The sequence below is a fragment of the Rana temporaria genome, chromosome 12, assembly GCF_905171775.1.
Source record: "Rana temporaria chromosome 12, aRanTem1.1, whole genome shotgun sequence".
Taxonomy (NCBI): domain Eukaryota; kingdom Metazoa; phylum Chordata; class Amphibia; order Anura; family Ranidae; genus Rana; species Rana temporaria.
Window position 1 is genome coordinate 16,769,768 of NC_053500.1, and position 19,477 is coordinate 16,789,244.

Here is a 19,477-nt window from a genome sequence, read left to right on the forward strand (position 1 = left end):
ATCAGTAGGTTGATCAGTAGGTGGATCAGTAGGTGGCTCAGTAGGTGGATCAGTAGGTGGCTCAGTAGGTGGCTCAGTAGGTGGATCAGTAGGTGGATCAGTAGATGGATCAGTAGGTGGATCAGTAGGTGGATCAGTAAGTGGATCAGTAGGTGGATCAGTAGGTGGATCAGTAAGTGGATCAGTAGGTGGCTCAGTAGGTGGCTCAGTAGGTGGATCAGTAGGTGGATCAGTAGGTGGATCAGTAGGTGGCTTAGGAGGTGTCTCAGTAAGTGGATCAGTAGGTGGATCAGTAGGTGGATCAGTAGATGGATCAGTAAGTGGATCAGTAGGTGGCTCAGTAGGTGGCTCAGTAGGTGGCTCAGTAGGTGGCTCAGTAGGTGGCTCAGTAGGTGGCTCAGTAGGTGGCTCAGTAGGTGGCTCAGTAGGTGGACCAGTAGGTGGATCAGTAGGCGGATCAGTAAGTGGCTCAGTAGGTGGATCAGGAGATGGATAATCTTCACAGATCTCCTTAGCAACCGGTTTGGCAACCAATCAACATTTATAGTTTTGGCGAGGGGGGGGGTTGGTAACCTGAAACGCGTTAGTGACTCCTTTTTTCCCAGTAAGGGGCAAAGAACAATAAAAAGGAGTAGCTAGTGTGCGTTTCAGGGGACCAAAACTACCCCCCTTCATCAGGGCTTTGCAATCGCAAACAATGTATCAGGACTGAATCAGGATTTCCTGCCAAACTGGTTGTAGTTGAGATCTATGAAGATTGTCACAATGGATAAAATACTACTCAAGGCCCGGCCGTTATTCAGTCTGGATATATTGTTTCCTATTGCAAGCCCTGATGAAGGGGTAATTTTTGTACCCCCCCAAAATCTGTTGGCCTTATTACACCTTGACCCTTTCTTTTTGCTGTTCCATTGTAAACGGCTCATGCTTTCCCCTTTTCAGGCACTAGATGGCGCTGTGTAGAGAGTGAATTTGTCATCATCAGAGCTCCTCAGGGAGGAGACTTTGCAGCAGAGTGCCAAAGCGGACTTCCCTGCGCACCATTGGCTGACAATATGACTTGGAAGATCCCATGCATTACCTAGAAGGTGAAAATGAACCTTGGCGGAGCCGCCTGTGCCGGGTTAAAGCCCATATGGCGGGTTCCCTTTAAGACAGCAAAACTCTCCAACCAACGCATCAGGAGGTCAGAGGTCAGCGAAGGAGACAGAAATCTCAGGGATTTGCACACCAAAAGGCAATGGGGTTTAGCAGATTTGTCTGTATAAAGAGATTAATGTTATCTGGTCTACGGAGGATAAAAGTAAAGGATTAAGTATGGAGAGGGCGCGGGACATGAAAAGACGCATTTTATTGATCGGTTATATTGTATTTTATTGATTAGCTATATTGTATTAAATTGAATGGTTATATTGTATTGAATGGTTATATTGTATTTTATTGATCGGTTATATTGGGCCAGATTCACAGAAAAAGTACGCCAGAGTATCTGCTGATACTCCGGCGTACTTTCAAATTTGCCGCGTCGTATCTTTATTTGTAATTCACAAACAAAGATACGATGACTTTTGGCTAAGATCCGACAGGCGTACGGCTTCGGATCGTAGGTGTAATTTTCCGGCGGCCGCTGGGTGGAGTTTGCGTCGTTTTCCGCGTCGGGTATGCAAATTAGCTGATTACGGCGATCCACGAAGGTACGCGCGTTCGTCGCATTCTCTTACGTCTTCGCTAGTCGGTTTTTCCCGTCGCAAACATAAGCCTGCATTTTCATGGCTTAATGTTAAAGTATGGCCGTCGTTCCCGCGTCGAATTTCAATTTTTTTTTTTTTTTTTTTGCGCAAGACGTCCGGGAATACGAAAGTACTGGAGATATTCTGCAAAGAATCAAAGGTTGGATGGATCCCTGAGCTGCTGATTTCCATGGAAGTCTTGGTGGAAATAGCTGGAGGAAGACTTTGCAGGTAAAAAATAAAGAAATAAAGTGAACTTGCTCTTTAAGGAACTCATTTCATAATGTGAGTAAATGTGTTGCCATAACAACAAGAGACACAATTTATAGAACTGTTCAACAGTTGCCAAGGTGAAGTCACTCCGTGACGCCTTCTAACTTTTTTTCTTTAAAAGTTTAAGTATAATCTTCCCCGGCAACAACAAACAAGTGATTTTAGGTCCAGTGACATCATCACCGGGTCTCTATGCTTCCAAAGGGCTGGCATTTCCAAAATTTTCAATTTCCGAATTTTTCAATTTCCGAATTTTCGTATTTCCGAATTTCGGGAATTCGGATTTTTGGAAAATCGTATTTTCGAAAGTCCGAATTTCCGTAAATTTTAGGTTTTCAAATTTTGCAATCTCGAATTTTCGAAATTGCACATTTTTTAATTTTCGAAAATGAAAACATTTGAGAATTAAAAAATTTTAAAATTTTTAAATTTTAAAATTTTAACATTTTTAAAATTTTAAAAATAGAAAATTCAAAAATGGGAAATTTCCGTTTTCGTTTGATTTGTTCTTTGCTTTTTCAGAAATTCGAAAATTCGGAAAATTCAGAATTCCAAACTTTGGAATTACCTGAATTTCCGAAAAAAAAAGCAAAAAAATCGATTAAAATTAAAAAATATATTTTTTTCAAATTTTCGAAAATTTTAGATTTTCGAATTTTGCAAACTCGAACTTTAGAAATTTTAATTTTTTTAATTGTTGAAAATTAAAAAAAATTGAAAATTAAAAAAATTGAAAATTCGAAATTGGAAAATTTCCGTTTTCGTTTTATCTGTTCTTTGCTTTTTCAGAAATTCGAAAATTCGAAAATTGGAAATTCAGAATTCCAAATTTTCGAATTTCCTGAATTTCCGGGAAAAAAAAGCAAAAAAACAAATAAAATTAAAAAAAAAAAAGAATTTTTCGAATTTCCAAAAAAAGCAAAAAAAATAATAAAACGAAAACAAAAATTTTATTTTATTTTTTCCGGCAGTGAACATTGGGCCAGATTCTCGTCCAGCGCCATATTTCTCTGCGGCAGCGTAACGTATCCGATTTATGTTACGCCGCCGCAACTTAGACGGGCAAGTGCTGTATTCTCAAAGCACTTGCTCTGTAAGTTGCGGCGGCGTAGCGTAAATCGGCCGGCGTAAGCCCGCCTAATTCAAATATGGATCAGGGGGGCATGTTTTATGTAAATGTACTGTGACCCGACGTGATTGACGTTTTTCCTGAATTGCTCCAAAGTACGCCGCAAGGACGTCATTGGTTTAGACGTGAGTGTAAATGACGTCAAGCCCCATTCACGGACGACTTACGCAAACAACGTAACTTTTTCAAATTTCGACGCGGGAACGACGGCCATACTTAACATTGTTACGCCGCACTTATGCCACCATATAGCAGGGGCAATTATACGCCGGGAAAAGCCTAACGTAAACGGCGTAACTTTACTGCGTCGGCCGGGCGTACGTTCGGGAATTCGCGTATATAGCTAATTTGCATACTCAACGCGGAATTCGACGGAAGCGCCACCTAGCGGCCAGCGTAAATATGCAGTTACGATCCGACGGTGTAACACAGTTACGCCAGTCAGATCTACGGGAAATCTATGTGTAACTGATTCTAAGAATCAGGCGCATAGATACGACCGCGCAACGCAGAGATACGCCGTCGTATCTCTTCTAAGAATCTGGGCCATAGTCTACATTGCACCCCTTCCAGGCGCCTTCAGTCTTAATGAAAGCAGCGGCCTGGCTCCTTGGAGAAGTTATGTTGAAAAGCAAAAGGCCTTGATGGGCAAGTGTCAAGTCTACAGGAGTGGCTGTAATTGCACCAGGGACAGTCAGGCTGGGAAGGAAAGGGCTAGATGATGCTGGGCGTCCTCCAGCCAGGAAATGAGGAGGGTTCTATCTGAGTGCTGCGCTGTCTTACGCACATTGTGACCCATCAATCCTACCTGGTCCATACAGTCAGCTGGGCGTTCTCTGCCATGGTGTAGATCCGGGAGCGGCCGAGGACAAAGGCGTCAATAGAGACCCCGCTGATGGAGGAGTACAGCTTGTCATACAGTCCAAAGACGGCCATCATGTCGTAGCCTAGGAGAGGAGACAGGAAATCAGCCGGGAGGAGGATCTACAGGGGAAAGATGTTTAGAAAAGTCCAACCATTCCATAATCTAGGAGGACTTATATACTGGGTGTCCCAGGGTCTAGAGCCTACGTCCCGCCCTCTTCAACTCACTATTGGCCCATTGCTGTGATGGACACCCCTGTGGGCCAATAGCAAGGCACAGAAAGCTAGAAGGGCGGGGCCAGACACACAATCACAGGAGCTGTCTAGAATTTGCATTTCAGCACTGTACTGCAATAAGCTAAGTAGATGGAAACCCAATCTCCTCTAGGGCAAGTCTTTGGGTCTGGCTCTGTGGGGAAATGCCAATTTCCTGGCTGATTTTCACATTTCCCAATTTCTAGAACCCGGAAGCCGGGGGGGGGGGGGGGAATAACAATAAAACGGTATGCACAGCAAAAAACACAAAAAAAAAACAGCATACGGTAGATGTCAGAAGTATGCTGGATGTAATGGTATATAGATGTTTTTTAGGGTGAACCTCCGCTTTAAGAACACGGCGGTCGGCTTCCTGGCCCCCTCTCAGCTGTCAGCGGGCAATCCCGCCGACAGCTGATGACTCATCGGTTGTTAAGGAAGTGTCGGTCGGCATCCTGGCCACCTCTCAGCTGTCAGCGGGGAATGCCACTGACAGCTGAATGCTCATCGTTGGTTAAGGAAGTGTCGGCCGGCTTCATGGCCCCCTCTCAGCAGTCAGTGGGGAATCCCGCTGACAGCTGATGACTCATTGGTTGTTAAGGACGCTGAGGTCAGCTTCCTGGCCCCCTCTCAGCTGTCAGCAGAGAATGCCATTGACAGCTGATGACTCATCGTTGGTTCATGAAGTGTCGGCCGGCTTCATGGCCCCCTCTCAGCAGTCAGTGGTGAATCCGGCTGACAGCTAATGACTCATTGGTTGTTAAGGATGCTGAGGTCGGCATCCTGGCCCCCTGTCAGCGGGGAATGCCGCTGACAGCTGATGACTCATCGGTTGTTAAGAACGTGGCGGTCAGCTTCCTGGCCCCCTCTTTAGCAACCAGCTATATACAGTGTGTTGAAGGGAACCAAAAAAACAAAATGTATGTAAAAAAGCGGTTTTAAAAATGCAAAAAACGTATCGCAAAACGTGCCTGAAAAAAACGCATCAGGCGCTTAGAAGTGAACCTGGACTTAGCACATAGTTTTGGTACGCCTAAAGAAAATTGTATGGGGATTGTATAGTGTATGGCCAGCTCTGTCATCCTCCTTGTACAGCCGGGGAACTCGAATTATCTCTTCTGACCGGCAATGTCATCTCTCCTATCCCCGTCCTCGCCAGTTGCCTTTAATGAATCTCCAGTCGCACTGACAAAGCCGTCGCGGTTTTATCTTGGCGTCCCGACGGCGCCCATCTTCAGAAGTGTATGGCGGCGATGATCTCCATCTACAGAGGAGAAGACAATGGCCATTGTTCCCCTTAATGACGCGCGCTCAGACGCGCGATACGGGGGATCTCTCCTACAAAGGGCGCTCTCCGCGCCTCTCTCTCGGCGACTCATTAGTAGCGTCTTTCATCCGACACCGGGGTAATTATAACACTCCGCCATCGGAAAACGATTACCATCTCCGCGCATAATTGGCGGCTGACCCCAATTTAACAAGGCGGCCTCCCAATTTGGCGGCGGGCCTTTTTTTTAATTGGGGGGGGGGGGTCATCTACCAGACGGAAAGTCCGCACAGCAAAGGACGTCTTCTAGGAACACACAAACATTAATGAGGAGTTTGTCAGATCTATAGGAGATTAGGGAACAGCTGGCCATACATCATACAATCTGATTGTACAATCCAGACTTACCAAACCTGCCATAATTATGTGACCATCTGCCCAGTATGGAGTAGGTCTGTAATATCCCTTTTCTGCCACTAGATGTCCTAAGTTTTTCATGTATAATGGTGGACCGTGTGTTCTTAGCCTGGGTCACTGTTGACGAACATCGGCACCCTAGGTGTTTTGGAACTACATCTCCCATGATGCTCAGCTACACTGCAGAGTGCCTGAGGATCATGGGAAATGTAGTTCCAAAACATCTGGGGTGCCGAGGTTTGCCAGTATACCACTCTGTAACTCTGCTCTCTCCTCCTCAGCGTGCTCTTTGTTAGTACTGCAACCAGTGCCGGGACACGGTCATCTAGAGCCCAGGGTGAACATGACAAATTGCACCCCCCCCCCCCAAATATATGGCCATTATGTGCCAGCAAAAATCCCCCCACCCCATAAAAATCTAGTACTAATCTGCATGCTTACAACCAAAGCATATATTCCCCCTCCTCCCAGCTCAAATCTGCCCCCCTGATGAAATTCCTGCCTTCCCAACACAAATCTTTCACACCCCCATATGCCCCCCAGCACAACCGCCACCCCACCATAAAAAATCCTCTCTCCCCATATGCCCCCCCTCCCCAGCACAACCCCCCCTAAAAAAAAAAAACCTTTTTCCCCATATGCCCCCCAGCACAAACCCCACCCCACCAAAAAAAATCCTCTCTCCCCATATGCCCCCCAGTACAACCCCCCCCCCCTAAAAAATCCTCTCCCCCATATGCCCCCCCAGCACAACCCCCTAAAAAAAAATCCTTTCTCCCAATATGCCCCCCAGCACAACCCCCTCCTAAAAAATCCTCTCTCCCCACGTGCCCCCCAACACCACCCCCCTAAAAAATACTCTCTCCCCATATGCACCCCAGCACAACCCCCCTAAACAATACTCTCTCCCCATTGGCCCCCCAGCAAAACCCCCCCTAAAAAATCCTCTCTCCCCATGTGCCCCCCCGCACAACCCCCCCTAAAAAAATCCTCTCCCCATATGCCCCCCAGCACAACCCCCCCCCTAAAAATTCCTCTCTCCCCATATGCCCCCCAGTACAACCCCCCCAAAAAATCCTCTTTCCCCATATGCCCCCCAGCACAACCTTCCCCCCTAAAAATACTTTGTCCCCATATGCCCCCCAACACACCCCGCCCCCTAAAAAAAAAATCCTCTCTCCCCATGTGCCCCTCAGCACAACCCCCCTAAAAATACTTTGTCCCCATATGCCCCCACAGCACAACCCAACCTCAAAAATCCTTTCTCCCCATATGCCCCCCAGCACACCCCCTCTAAAAAATCCTCTGTCCCCATATGCCCCCCAGCACAACCGCCACCCTAAAAAATCCTCTCTCCGCCTATGCGTCCTCTCTAAGCACAATTCCTCTTCCCATTCCAATTTCCCCTCCTAACACAAATACACCCACCCAATCATCCATAATAGCACAAACCCCCCCCCCCCCCCCCCCAAATGCAAATTTCCCCTCCCAGCACAAATCCCTTTTCCCCTCCCGACACAAATCCCCCCAAATCACCTACTCCTAGCCCACCTCCCCAAATTTTCCCTCCTAGCAACATTCTAACCCCCCCCAATTTCCTCCTCCTAACACAAATCTCCTCCCCCCAATCTCCTCGTGGTGCCCCCCCACCTCACATGACACCACAGTGCCCAGGGCACATCAGGGACAGTTGGGAGCTATGTGTTTGCGTTTCCCCGTCTGAGCTCTGCTGTAGAGGGGTTAATACCAGGTGACACTCGCATGCACACACTGCTAGCAATAAAAGCGAATGTAATAAGACGTCAAGGAATACAGAAGATGATTTGTTTGTGTCTTTTATATCAGCCTGGAGTTCAACTAAATGCAAATCCAACAATTGGGCATATTAATGACGGGTCCTCTTTGATGTGCACTGGGGGGGGGGGGGGGGATGTATTTGTGTACAGTGTCGCATAACCGTGCAATTGTCATTCAAAGTGTGACACCTCTGAAAGCTGAAAACTGGTCTGGGCAGGAAGGGGCGAAAGTGCCCGGTATTGAAGTGGTTAAAGAAAAAAAAAACTGCAGGGCTATTCATCCTGCAAAATTGCAAATCTGTGCAAAATTGAATGTTATTAGGCTACTTCAGCTCCAGGTCGAATGTTATACTTTCATAAATAGAGTGATTCAGGAAAAATAGTGAATCAGGCTGCAATATGGCCACTAGAGGGAGCCAAGTAAATACGTTTTGGTTTTTTTCATAATTGTAAGCGCCATCTAGTGGCAGTATTTTCCAGATTCGCTCCATTCTGTATGAATGAGTAACATTTAACCAGGAGGGGAAATAGCCCAAAAACATTCAGTTTGCCTCATTCGCAGAGAATGAATGTTCATGTCGTTTTTCATAAAAAAAACACACCCTTGTGAGTTGCGTTAACACACTTGCGTCATTGCAACAAATTATTGTGCGATAAAGATAGATGTGTTAAAACTGAAGTGTAAACTACGCATATAACACCTCCCCCCCCCCCCCATCTACATACAATTAACATTTTTTTCGATCAAATCATTTTTTTCTCAAGAAATATCTATTTTGATTTTCAGTGACACGCTCAGTGGGAGGGGTCTGCAGTGTCCAGTACATTTGGAAAAGAACACATCCTCAGGATCCTGTTGCATATGCATGCTCCTTCCCAATGGGCACTGCGTGCTGCAGAGTAGACGTCTGCAATTCGTTTCGTTCCCGAATTAGATTTTTAACAAATTTTGACAAATTTGTTAATTCCGAAATTTCAGAATTTTCAAATTTCCGGATTTCCGAAATTCAAAATTTCCCAAAATTCAAAATTTCCGAAATCTCAAATCTCCGAAATTTAGAATTTTCCAAATATTGAATTTTCGAAAATTAGAGTTTTCGGAATTTCGGAAATTAGAAAATTCAAAATGAGCAAATTCGAAATTCCAATATTCGAAATTTTCGAATGTCCGAATTTCCAAAACTTAGAGGCCCAGATTCTCGTAGGAGATACAATGGCGTATCTCTGAGTCTGAGACGTCGTATGTTGGCGCCTGATTCAAAGAATCAGATACGCCAGAATTTGTATAAGATACGACCAGCGTAAGTCTCTTACGCTGTCAGATCTTAACTGCATATTTACGCTGGCCGCTAGGGGCGTGTACGCTGATTTACGCCTAGAAATATGTAAACCAGCTAGATACGCCAATTCACAAACGTACGCCCGGCCGACACAGTACAGATACGCCGTTTATGTTAGGCTTTTCCCAGCGTAAAGTTACCTCTGCTATATGAGGCGTATATGAGGCGTAGCAATGTTAAGTATGGACGTCGGAACTGCGTCAAATTTTTCACGTTTTACGTTGTTTGCATAAGTCGTCCGCGAATAGGGCTGGGCGTCATTTACGTTCACGTCGAAAGCATTGGCTTGTTGCGGGTTAATTTGGAGCATGCGCACTGGGATACTTTCACGGACGGCGCATGCGCCGTTCATAAAAAGCGTCATTTACGTGGGGCAACATTACATTTACACACACGCCCACATATTTCACATTTGAATTAGGCGGGCTTACGCTGGCCTATTAACGCCACGCCGCCACAACTTTCGTTTGAGAATAATGCACTTGCCTGTCAAAGTTGCGGAGGCGTAACGTAAATAGGATACGTTACGCCCGCACAAAGATGCACGCTTCTACGTGAATCCGGGCCAGAATGTCCAAATTTCCGGAATTCCGAAAATTGTAATTTTCAAAAATTCAAATTTTCAAAAATTCAAATTTTAGAAAATTGTAATTTTAGAAAATTGTAATTTTAGAAAATTCAATATTTCGGAAATTCTAAATTTCGAAAAAGTAAGATTTCGGAATATTTGAATTTCGGAAGTTCGAAGTTCCAATATTCGAAATTCCAAAATCAAAGATTATAAAATGAGAGAATAGAAAATCAGAAAATTAGAAAATCAGAAATTTCAAGAATTCAGAATTCGAAAATCTGAACATTTGGATTTTCGAATTTCCAAATTTCCGAAATCTGAACTTTTGAATTTAACAGAATTTCCGAAAAATGCAAAAAAAATAAAATGTAACGAAAACAAACCCATTTTTCGGCAGTGCACGTGTCTACTGCAGAGTATAGCCGTGCAATCTGCTGATCAGTTGCTTGATTGACAGAGTGTAATTGAATAGAGAAAGTAACTGATCAGCGGATGGCACAGCTATATTCTGGCAGCACCCAGCGGAGAGGAGGCATGCATGGCTAAAGGGATATGCGTTTTTTTTTTTTGGTAAATTACCCAACGATCGGACACTACAAGAACTGAAGAGCAGATGGCTAGAATGATAGTATGAATAACAAACAGGAAAGGAGCCCTGCCCGGGTACCACAGGGGTAAGTCCTATGTGTGCCCTACACTCCCCACACCACATTTCATTGGATGTTATTTATTGGAATTCCCCTGGAAATATCTACACCTTTTTATCATTTATAAATTGATTTACAGAAATAGAAAAAGACTCACCATGGAACACGTCTTCACCGTCTTTGGCCTTCATTAATGGACACGTCCCTTTAAGACACAGAAATATATATACAGTTGTGTTCAAAATTATTCAACCCCCCAATGGTGTAAAGGGTTGTAGGGAATTTAGTGTACATTTGTAATTGTATTCAGAATGAAATCCTACAAGGACTTCTTAAAGAACCATATGCAACTAAAATGACATCAATCGGTTTTGTAATACAGTAGTAAATGTTTATTTTGTGAATTCTTCATTTACACAATTATTCAACCCCTTAGGCCGGGTACTCACGACCAAACATGTATGGTGAAAGCGGTCCGTCGGACCGTTTTCACCGTACATGTCTGCCAGAGGGCTTCTGTACGATGGTTGTACACACCATCGTACAGAAGTCCGCGCGTAAACAATACGCGGGGCGTGTCCACGGTGTCGCCGCGTCGATGACGCGGTGTCGCCGCGACAATGACGCAGCGACGTGGGCGGCCCGCCTTTAAAATGCTTCCACGCATGCGTCGAAGTCATTCGACGCATGCGAGGGACGGCGGGCGCCTGGACATGTACGGTAGGTCTGTACTGACGACCGTACATGTCCGAGCGGGCAGGATTCCAGCGGACTGTTTTAAAACAAGTCCAGGAATATTTGTCCGCTGGGAAAAGGCCCGGAGGGCAAATGTTTGCTGGAATTCGGCCTGCTCGCGCCCACACACGACCAAACATGTCTGCTGAAACTGGCCTGCGGACCAGTTTCAGCAGACATGTTTGGTCGTGAGTACGGGGCCTTAAAGACTACCACTCTGAAGAACAGAGGTTCATTGAAGTGTATTCAATCAGGTATTGAAAACACCTGTGGATGTCAAGGAGCAGTAATAAAGCCCAATAAGCATTAATTAGGCAGCTTTAAAATGACTTTGATACTCAGCTCCTTCTAGACATTTACTGGTGTGGTTACAAACATGGTGAGGTCAAGAGAATGGTCTAGGAAGGCAAGAGAAGAGGTGATTACTCTTCACAGGAAGGGAAATGGCTATAAGAAGATTGCAAAGATGTTAAACATACCAAGAGACACCATAGGAAGCATCATTCGCAAATTCAAGGCAAAGGGCACTGTTGAAACGCTACCTGGTCGTGGCAGAAAGAAGATGCTGACTTTGACTGCTGAGCGCTACCTGAAGCGTAGAGTGGAGAAAAGTCCCCGTGTGACTGCTGAGGAACTGAGAAAAGATTTGTCAGATGTGGGTACTGAAGTTTCTGCTCAGACAATACGGCGCACACTGCGTAATGAAGGCCTCCATGCCAGAACTCCCAGGCGCACCCCCTTGCTGTCTCCAAAGAATAAGAAGAGTCGACTGCAGTATGCAAAAGTCATGTGGACAAACCACAGAAGTTTGGGGATTGTGTTCTGTGGACTGATGAATCTGTTTGGGCCCATGGATCAACGCTATGTTTGGAGGAGGAAGAACAAGGCCTATGATGAAAAGAACACCTTGCCTACTGTGAAGCATGGCGGGGGGTTAATCATGCTTTGGGGCTGTTTTGCTTCTGCAGGTACAGGGAAGCTTCAGCGTGTGCAAGGTACCATGAATTCTCTTCAGTACCAGGAGATAGTGGATAACAATGTGATGCAGTCCGTCACAAACCTGAGGCTTGGGAGACGTTGGACCTTTCAACAGGACAATGATCCCAAGCATACCTCCAAGTCCACTAGAGCATGGTTGCAGATTAAAGGCTGGAACATTTTGGAGTGGCCATCGCAGTCACCAGACTTAAATACGATTAAGAACCTCTGGTGGGACTTAAAGAAAGCAGTTGGAGTGCGCAAGCCTAAGAATGTGACTGAACTGGAGGCTTTTGCCCATGACGAATGGGCGAAGATACCCGTAGATCGCTGCAAGACACTTGTGTCAAGCTATGCTTCACGTTTAAAAGCTGTTATAACTGTAAAAGGATGTTGTACTAAGTACTAAGATTGAATGTCACTTGGGGGTTGAATAAAACTGATAATGATGTGAGCACAGAAAAGACATTTGTGGTTATTTTATTATAAATTTTATGTTATATTTGTCTGACCTACACGTGCCTCTTTGATTTAATTGTAAGCAGGATGACTGAATGATCAAAATCAATGTCAAACTGGCCAAAACAATCAATTTCAGTGGGGGGTTGAATAATTTTGAATACAACTGTATATGAGGATACATAAGGACTTATTAACCTCTTCCATACCGGGCAGTTATACACCTATCCATACCAGGCCTATTCTGGCACTTCTCTCCTACATGTACAAATCATAATTTTTTTGCTAGAAAATTACGCAGAACCCCCAAACATTATATATGTTTTTTTAGCAGACACCCTAGGGAATAAAACGACGGTCATTGAAACCTTTTATCTTGCACGGTATTTGCGCAATAATTTTTCAAACGCCTTTTTTTTGGAAAAAAATTGTTTCATGAATTAAAAAAATTAAAAAACAGTAAAGTTAGCCCAATTTTTTTGTAAAATAGGAAAGATGATGTTACACCGAGTAAATAGATACCTAACATGTCACGCTTTAAAATTGCGCACACTCATGGAATGGCACCAAACTTCGGTACTTAAAAATCTCCATAGGCAACGATTTGAAATTTTTTACAGGTTACCAGTTTAGATTTACAGAGGAGATCTAGTGCTAGAATTGTTACTGACACTCTAACGCACGCGGCGATACCTCACATGTGTGGTTTAAACGGCGTTTACATATGTCGGCGGGACTTGCGTGTGCGTTCGCTTCTGCGCGCAAGCTACCGGGGACAGGGGCGTTAAAAAAATAAATTGTATTTCTTTTTTTTTTTTTTATATATATATATATTTATTTATTTTTTTACACTTTTTTTTAAATTTTTTTTTTTTTTTGATCACTTTTATTCCTATTACAAGGAATGTAAACATCCCTTGTAATAGGAATGTGTGTGACAGGTACTCTTTATGGAGAGATGCGGGGTCAAAAAGACCCCACATCTCTCCTCCAGGCTGGAAAGCATGAAAACGGTGAAAAAAATTCACCGATCTCTTGCTTGCTGTTGCTTAGCAGCCGCAATCGCGGCTTTGTTTACTTACGGGGACCCGGGCGTGACGTCATCACATCGCGCCCGGGTCCTCTGACGGTCATAGAGATGACTGGTGACCATCTGGTCACCAGTCATCTCTATGCTTCCTGCGCGCGCCGGACGATTCGTTCTCCAGGCCCCCGATGGCACGGGAGAGCCCGGAGAAGCACCGGATGGCGGCGGGAGGGGGGGGATGTCCCCTCCCGCCGCCTGTAAGAACGATCTAGCGGCGGAACCGCCGCTATGATCGTTCTTACGTTGTGCAGAATCGCCGGCAGTTTAGAAGGATATCTGAATGATGCCTCTAGCTGCAGGCATCATTCAGATATCCCCCCACAAAGCCCAGGACGTCATATGACGTCCACTCAGAACGGCAGAGGTTCTTTGTGGACGTCATTTTACTATGGGCCGGTAGGGAAGTGGTTAAAGGGCCAGTCCACCCACAATGGTGCTGGAGAGTTAAATCTACACAAGTCTCATCTATCTCACAGGAACCACGGAGGTGAGATCTCACAGGTCTGTACACCTGCTGTGCCCATTATGAGGGGTTCCCACCATCCCTGTGCTGAGTTCCCGGGTCTGTACACCTGCTGTACTCACTATGAGGGGTTCCCACCATCCCTGTGCTGAGTTCCCGGGTCTGTACACTTGCTGTGCCCATTATGACGGGTTCCCACCATCCCTGTGCTGAGTTCCCGGGTCTGTACACCTACTGTGCCCATTATGAGGGGTTCCCACCATCCCTGTGCTGAGTTCCCGGGTCTGTACACCTGCTGTGCCCATTATGACGGGTTCCCACCATCCCTGTGCTGAGTTCCCGGGTCTGTACACCGGTCTGTACACCTGCTGTGCCCATTATGAGGGGTTCCCACCATCCCTGTGCTGAGTTCCTGGGTCTGTGCCCATTATAAGGGGTTCCCACCATCCCTGTGCCGAGTTCCTGGGTCTGTGCCCATTATAAGGGGTTCCCACCATCCCTGTGCTGAGTTCCCGGGTCTGTACACCTGCTGTGCCCTTTATGAGGGGTTCCCGCCATCCCTGTGCTGAGTTCCCGGGTCTGTACACCTGCTGTACCCAGTGGCGGTGCGTCCATAAAGGGCACACAGGCACTGCCCCCTCTCTCCTGCCACCTGTGTATCACCATAGATTCATGCATTGCATGAATCTATCTATGGTCGCCGCTGCCGCCCCCCTATGCAGGTGCCTGACCCCTTGCAGCGGGGTATTTTTTGGAAGCAATTGATTTGAGCCGTCTCCCCCCATGCTCCTTTGTCATCCCCCCTGCTCCTCTGGTCCTCCCCCTGCTTCTTTGTTCCCCCCAGGTAAGCGCTGTGGGGAGGGAGAGACAGAGGAGTGGAGGGGGGCCGGCAGTCCACTGTCACAGATGCCGGCCCACTGAGCCATCGGCCCACCGGGAAACTCCCTGTAGTCCCAATGGCCAGTCCATCCCTGGCTGTGTGTTATAAAAGCAAAATAATATTTCCTAACACTGAACCGCCTTTAAGCCAATCAGGTGCTAGGGTCGGTTACCTGTCACCTGATTGGCTGAAACGACAGGCGCTGTGATTGGACGCCTATCAGGTGTCCAATCATAGCAGAGGACGGGAGAAGACATCGAGGAGCGTGGAGGACATCACCGCCGTGACCTGCTGCCCCACCAAGACAGGGAAGTGCCGGGCGGGCGGGGGATGCACACTGGCAGCATTTGATGGGCACAGTAGCGGCAATTGATGGTCACACTGGCAGCAATTCATGGGCACAGTAGCAGTAATTGATGGTCACACTGGCAGCAATTCATGGGTACAGTGGCTGCGTTTTGATGGCACAATGGCTGCATTTGATGGCACAGTGGCGCTAATTGATGAGCACATGGGCAGCAATTGATGGGTAGAGTAGCAGCAATTGATGGGTACAGTAGCACTAATTTATGGGCACACTGGAAGCAATTGATGGGCACAGTAGCGCTAATTGATGGGCACACTGGCAGCAATTCATGGGCACACTGGCAGCAATTGATGGGTAGAGTAGCAGCAATTGATGGGTACAGTGGCTGTATTTGATGGCACAGTGGCTGCATTTGATGGGACAGTGGCGGCAATTGATGGGCACAGTAGCGGCAATTGATGGGCATACTGGCAACAATTCATGGGTACAGTAGCAGCAATTGATGGGCACACTGGCAGAAATTGATGGGTACAGTGGCTGCATTTTGATGGCACAGTGGTGGCAATTGATGGGCACAGTAGCTGTGTTTGATGGGCACAGTAGCGGCATTTAATGGGCACACTGGCAGCAATTGATGGGAAAAGTAGCGGCAATTGATGGGCACACTGGCAACATTTGATGGGCACAGTAGCGGCAATTGATGGGCACAGTAGCGGCAATTGATGGGCACACTGCTAGCAATTCATGGGTACAGTAGCAGCAATTCATGGGAACAGTAGCTGTGTTTGATGGCACAGTGGCTGCATTTGATGGTTTGTTTTTTTCAGTTTGTTTGCGCCCCCCCCCCCCCCCCTCCCACAAAAAAAATTTGAGCACCACTTGCCACTGGCTGTACCCATTATGAGGGGTTCCCACCATCCCTCTACTGAGTTCCCGGATCTGTACATCTGCTTTGCCCATTATGAGAGGTTTCCACCACCCCTGTGCCGAGTTCCTGGGTCTGTACACCTGCTGTGCCCATTATGAGGGGTTCCTACCAGTCTTGGGTCATGGCTTTAACTCCAGCACCCACTTCTCAGCCAATCCAATGTATCAAAGGAGAAAGGGGGACAATGGCGATGGGTGATTTGCCCCTCAGAATCGGTCGGACCCCCATGACCCCCTCCAACATTGGCATTGCAGAATTCAGAGGTAATTTTTACATGCTGTGAACTTTTCCAGCAGCCGATCCACGCCTCAGGACGCAAATTAAATCAGAGTTTACCGCAATTTATTTTCCTTTTCGGCTCTCAATACGAAGGCGAGGATTGATATTAATCTGCGGCGAGGACCTCTCCCGCCTCGCCGTATTTCCATGTTTTATGGATGGAGATGATTAAGGTCTCTACACGGTAATCAGCTTGTCACTTTTATTCCAATGGCGCACGTTACGGTTTAATAATTCTCTTACATCTCGGGAAGGATGGTGACTTATATGAAGGTGGAGGGGATAAAAGCGCTTTATTGGCGCGCCGCGGAGCCCCAGCTGGTTAAAAAAAAGTAAAAAAGGCGAGCGATAAACAATCTTTTGATACATGTCAGCGGCGCGGTTATGTATTTTTCTCCAATCAAAGGCAACTTTAAAGACGAGTTTCTCCTTTAGAACATTTTTTTTGGTCGTCTAAAAGTTTGCTGCGGCGGAGGAAAGTGCGACTAAATGGCGATGAACTAATTACTCACCGTCTGTCCGGTTGGGTCCAAACCCTCCTCGGCCAATGGGCATCTTCCGAGGATTATCTCCTGTGCCAGAGAAAATAAATATGTTAATGCCATTGCAAAGCAGACTGCTACTCAAAAGCAAAAGCTTCCCATCTCTCACGTGTTGACCAGCGGTCAGAGAGTGGGCATTACAAGAACCAATAAGCATTTATTGACTGGTAAAGAGCTCAGGGGACTGTAGTGCAGGATTCTCCAGCCCTTGTGACATCACTGATCTACTAAGGAATTATACTTATTGTAACGGAATGACCCGGGACACCCAGAGACTTTGTGAGGATGGGGGATACTCCTGTGTCAGCGTCACTGACAACTCTTGGGTCTGAGTCCACCCTGTGCCGTTTTGGCATGGGGTGGCAAGTGAATCATAATTCATGTATTACATGAGATAGGACATCACTGATAGTTCGTATTGCAGGATTTTGAGATACTGCAGGATGTTGGCCCAACCAGTCAATAATGACTCATGTCTATGCTTAGCCCTGACTAGTGACATGCTAATTGAGTCAGGGCCTGGAAGACATTTAATTGTCCTTGTGTAAAGGTGTTAACCCAGGTCTGCTCCCAGAACTCTAATTATGCATGCTAAATACTGTTTATGTGTGATAACACTGTCTAAAGCCTAGTGATGATCAGAGGTGTGAATAGGTGTCCAGCTGTATGCGGAGACGGAACGTCTGCCTAGGGAACTCAGTGTGTGATGGGGTTTTAAGTTTGTTATGCTGTTAATGAAGGAATGTTTAGTAATTCGCTCAAAGAATGTGATTAAAGCCCCCCCAAGGTGTGATGTGTGGGTGGGGACAGTTTGATTGTTTCTGTAACCTGTGTACTGTATATAAGCTGAGAAGAAACCATTAAAATTGTCTTCATTTTGAAACCAGTAATGGAGCAAGTCTCGTTATTCTGGGAAATGGGAGGCCTGCTGGTTTGTCTGTGTGTCAGATGAGCTGTCGTAGTGGATGGAAGGTCGTAAACGGTGGTGACCGTTACACTTATTATTTTAGGGGGTGGAAGATGTTGCTTTATAATCACTAAGCCCCTCACTCTCTGACTGCTGGTCAGCAAAAAAAAGGAACCTCTACCTGTAAACAGTCCCAGGAGGTGACCTGCAATGGACATCAAAGGGTATAGAGAATCCAGCTCTATAATTGCCCGTTTCCCACTGGATTCCACCCACTAAGCTACTCTGCGGCTCCTTATGCTGCCACCCGAGCAAGATAGTTGGGGGCTCATTCACATTTGTCCAAGCTGCTGCGGCATGTTTACATTTATTTTATTCTGGAGGGCTGCCAATGCCTAAAAATTGGATAACCCATTTTTTAATACTATATGGCCTGCTACTTTAACATTTCCTTGGGGGGGGGGGGGGGTCCAATCACAATCTGGGGGCTGCTTAAATGCAGTAGAGAAAAGTGCGTTCACCGCCCTGACTGTACTTTGGTGCCTGGATCCTAACAACGGCTGACAAATCTCTTCTGTGGTGAAGCGGTGTATTAAGCGGTTTGCCTGTGATGTACAGGCCCGGACTGGCCATAGGGCATACCGGGCATGTGCCTGGTGGACCGCGGCGGCCCGCGGTCCACAGGTCACGTCTCTGTAATGTAGGGGGGGTCTGTATGGGCTGTATTGTAGAGGGGGGCTGTAATGTAGGGGGGTCTGTAATGTAGGGAGGGGGTCTGTACTGTAGGGAGGGGGTCTGTACTGTAGGGAGTCCAGAACTGTTAGGGGGGTGTCTGTGTAACAAACTGGGGGGGCTGTGTAATGTAAAGGAGTGCAGGGTGCTGTGTAATGTAAAAGGGTCCAGAGGTGCAGGGTGCTGTGTAATGTAAAAGGGTCCAGAGGTGCTGTGTAATGTAAAAGGGTCCAGAGGTGCAGGGTGCTGTGTAATGTAAAAGGGTCCAGATGTTCAGGGTGCTGTGTAATATAAAGGGGTCCAGAGGTGCAGGGTGCTGTGTAATGTAGAAGGGTCCAGAGTGCTGTGTAATGTAAAGGGGTCCAGGGGTGCAGGGTGCTGTGTAATGTAGAAGGGTCCAGAGGTGCAGGGTGCTGTGTAATGTAAAGGGGTCCAGAGGTGCAGGGTGCTGTGTAATGTAAAAGGGTCCAGAGGTGCAGGGTGCTGTGTAATGTAAAAGGGTCCAGAGGTGCAGGGTGCTGTGTAATGTAAAAGGGTCCAGAGGTGCAGGGTGCAGTGTAATGTAAAGGTGTCCAGAGGTGCAGGGTGCTGTGTAATGTAAAGGTGTCCAGAGGTGCAGGGTGCTGTATAACATAAAAGGGTCCAGAGGTGCAGGGTGCTGTGTAATGTAAAGGGGTTCAGAGGTGCAGGGTGCTGTGTAATGTAAAGGGGTCCAGAGGTGCAGGGGGTTGTGTAATGTAAAGGTGTCCAGAGATGCAGGGTGCTGTGTAATGTAAAAGGGTCCAGAGGTGCAGGGTGCTGTGTAATGTAAAAGGGTCCCGAGGTGCAGGGTGCTGTGTAATGTAAAGGGTTCCAGAGGTGCAGGGGGCTGTGTAATGTAAAGGGTTCCAG

The 19,477-nt window shown here is 46.6% G+C and overlaps 1 protein-coding gene across 1 annotated transcript in view; it reads right to left on the reverse strand.

The window, feature by feature from the left end:
* COL20A1 (collagen type XX alpha 1 chain) overlaps nt 1–19,477 on the reverse strand; it is a 142,950-nt gene that overhangs the window by 69,272 nt on the left and 54,201 nt on the right. Inside the window, exons 19-21 of the mRNA XM_040331623.1 lie at nt 16,918–16,977; nt 10,447–10,494; nt 3,941–4,079 (exon numbers count right to left, since the gene is read on the reverse strand). Coding sequence (XP_040187557.1) covers nt 3,941–4,079; nt 10,447–10,494; nt 16,918–16,977 — 247 coding nt within the window. The remainder of the gene's footprint in view (nt 1–3,940; nt 4,080–10,446; nt 10,495–16,917; nt 16,978–19,477) is intronic.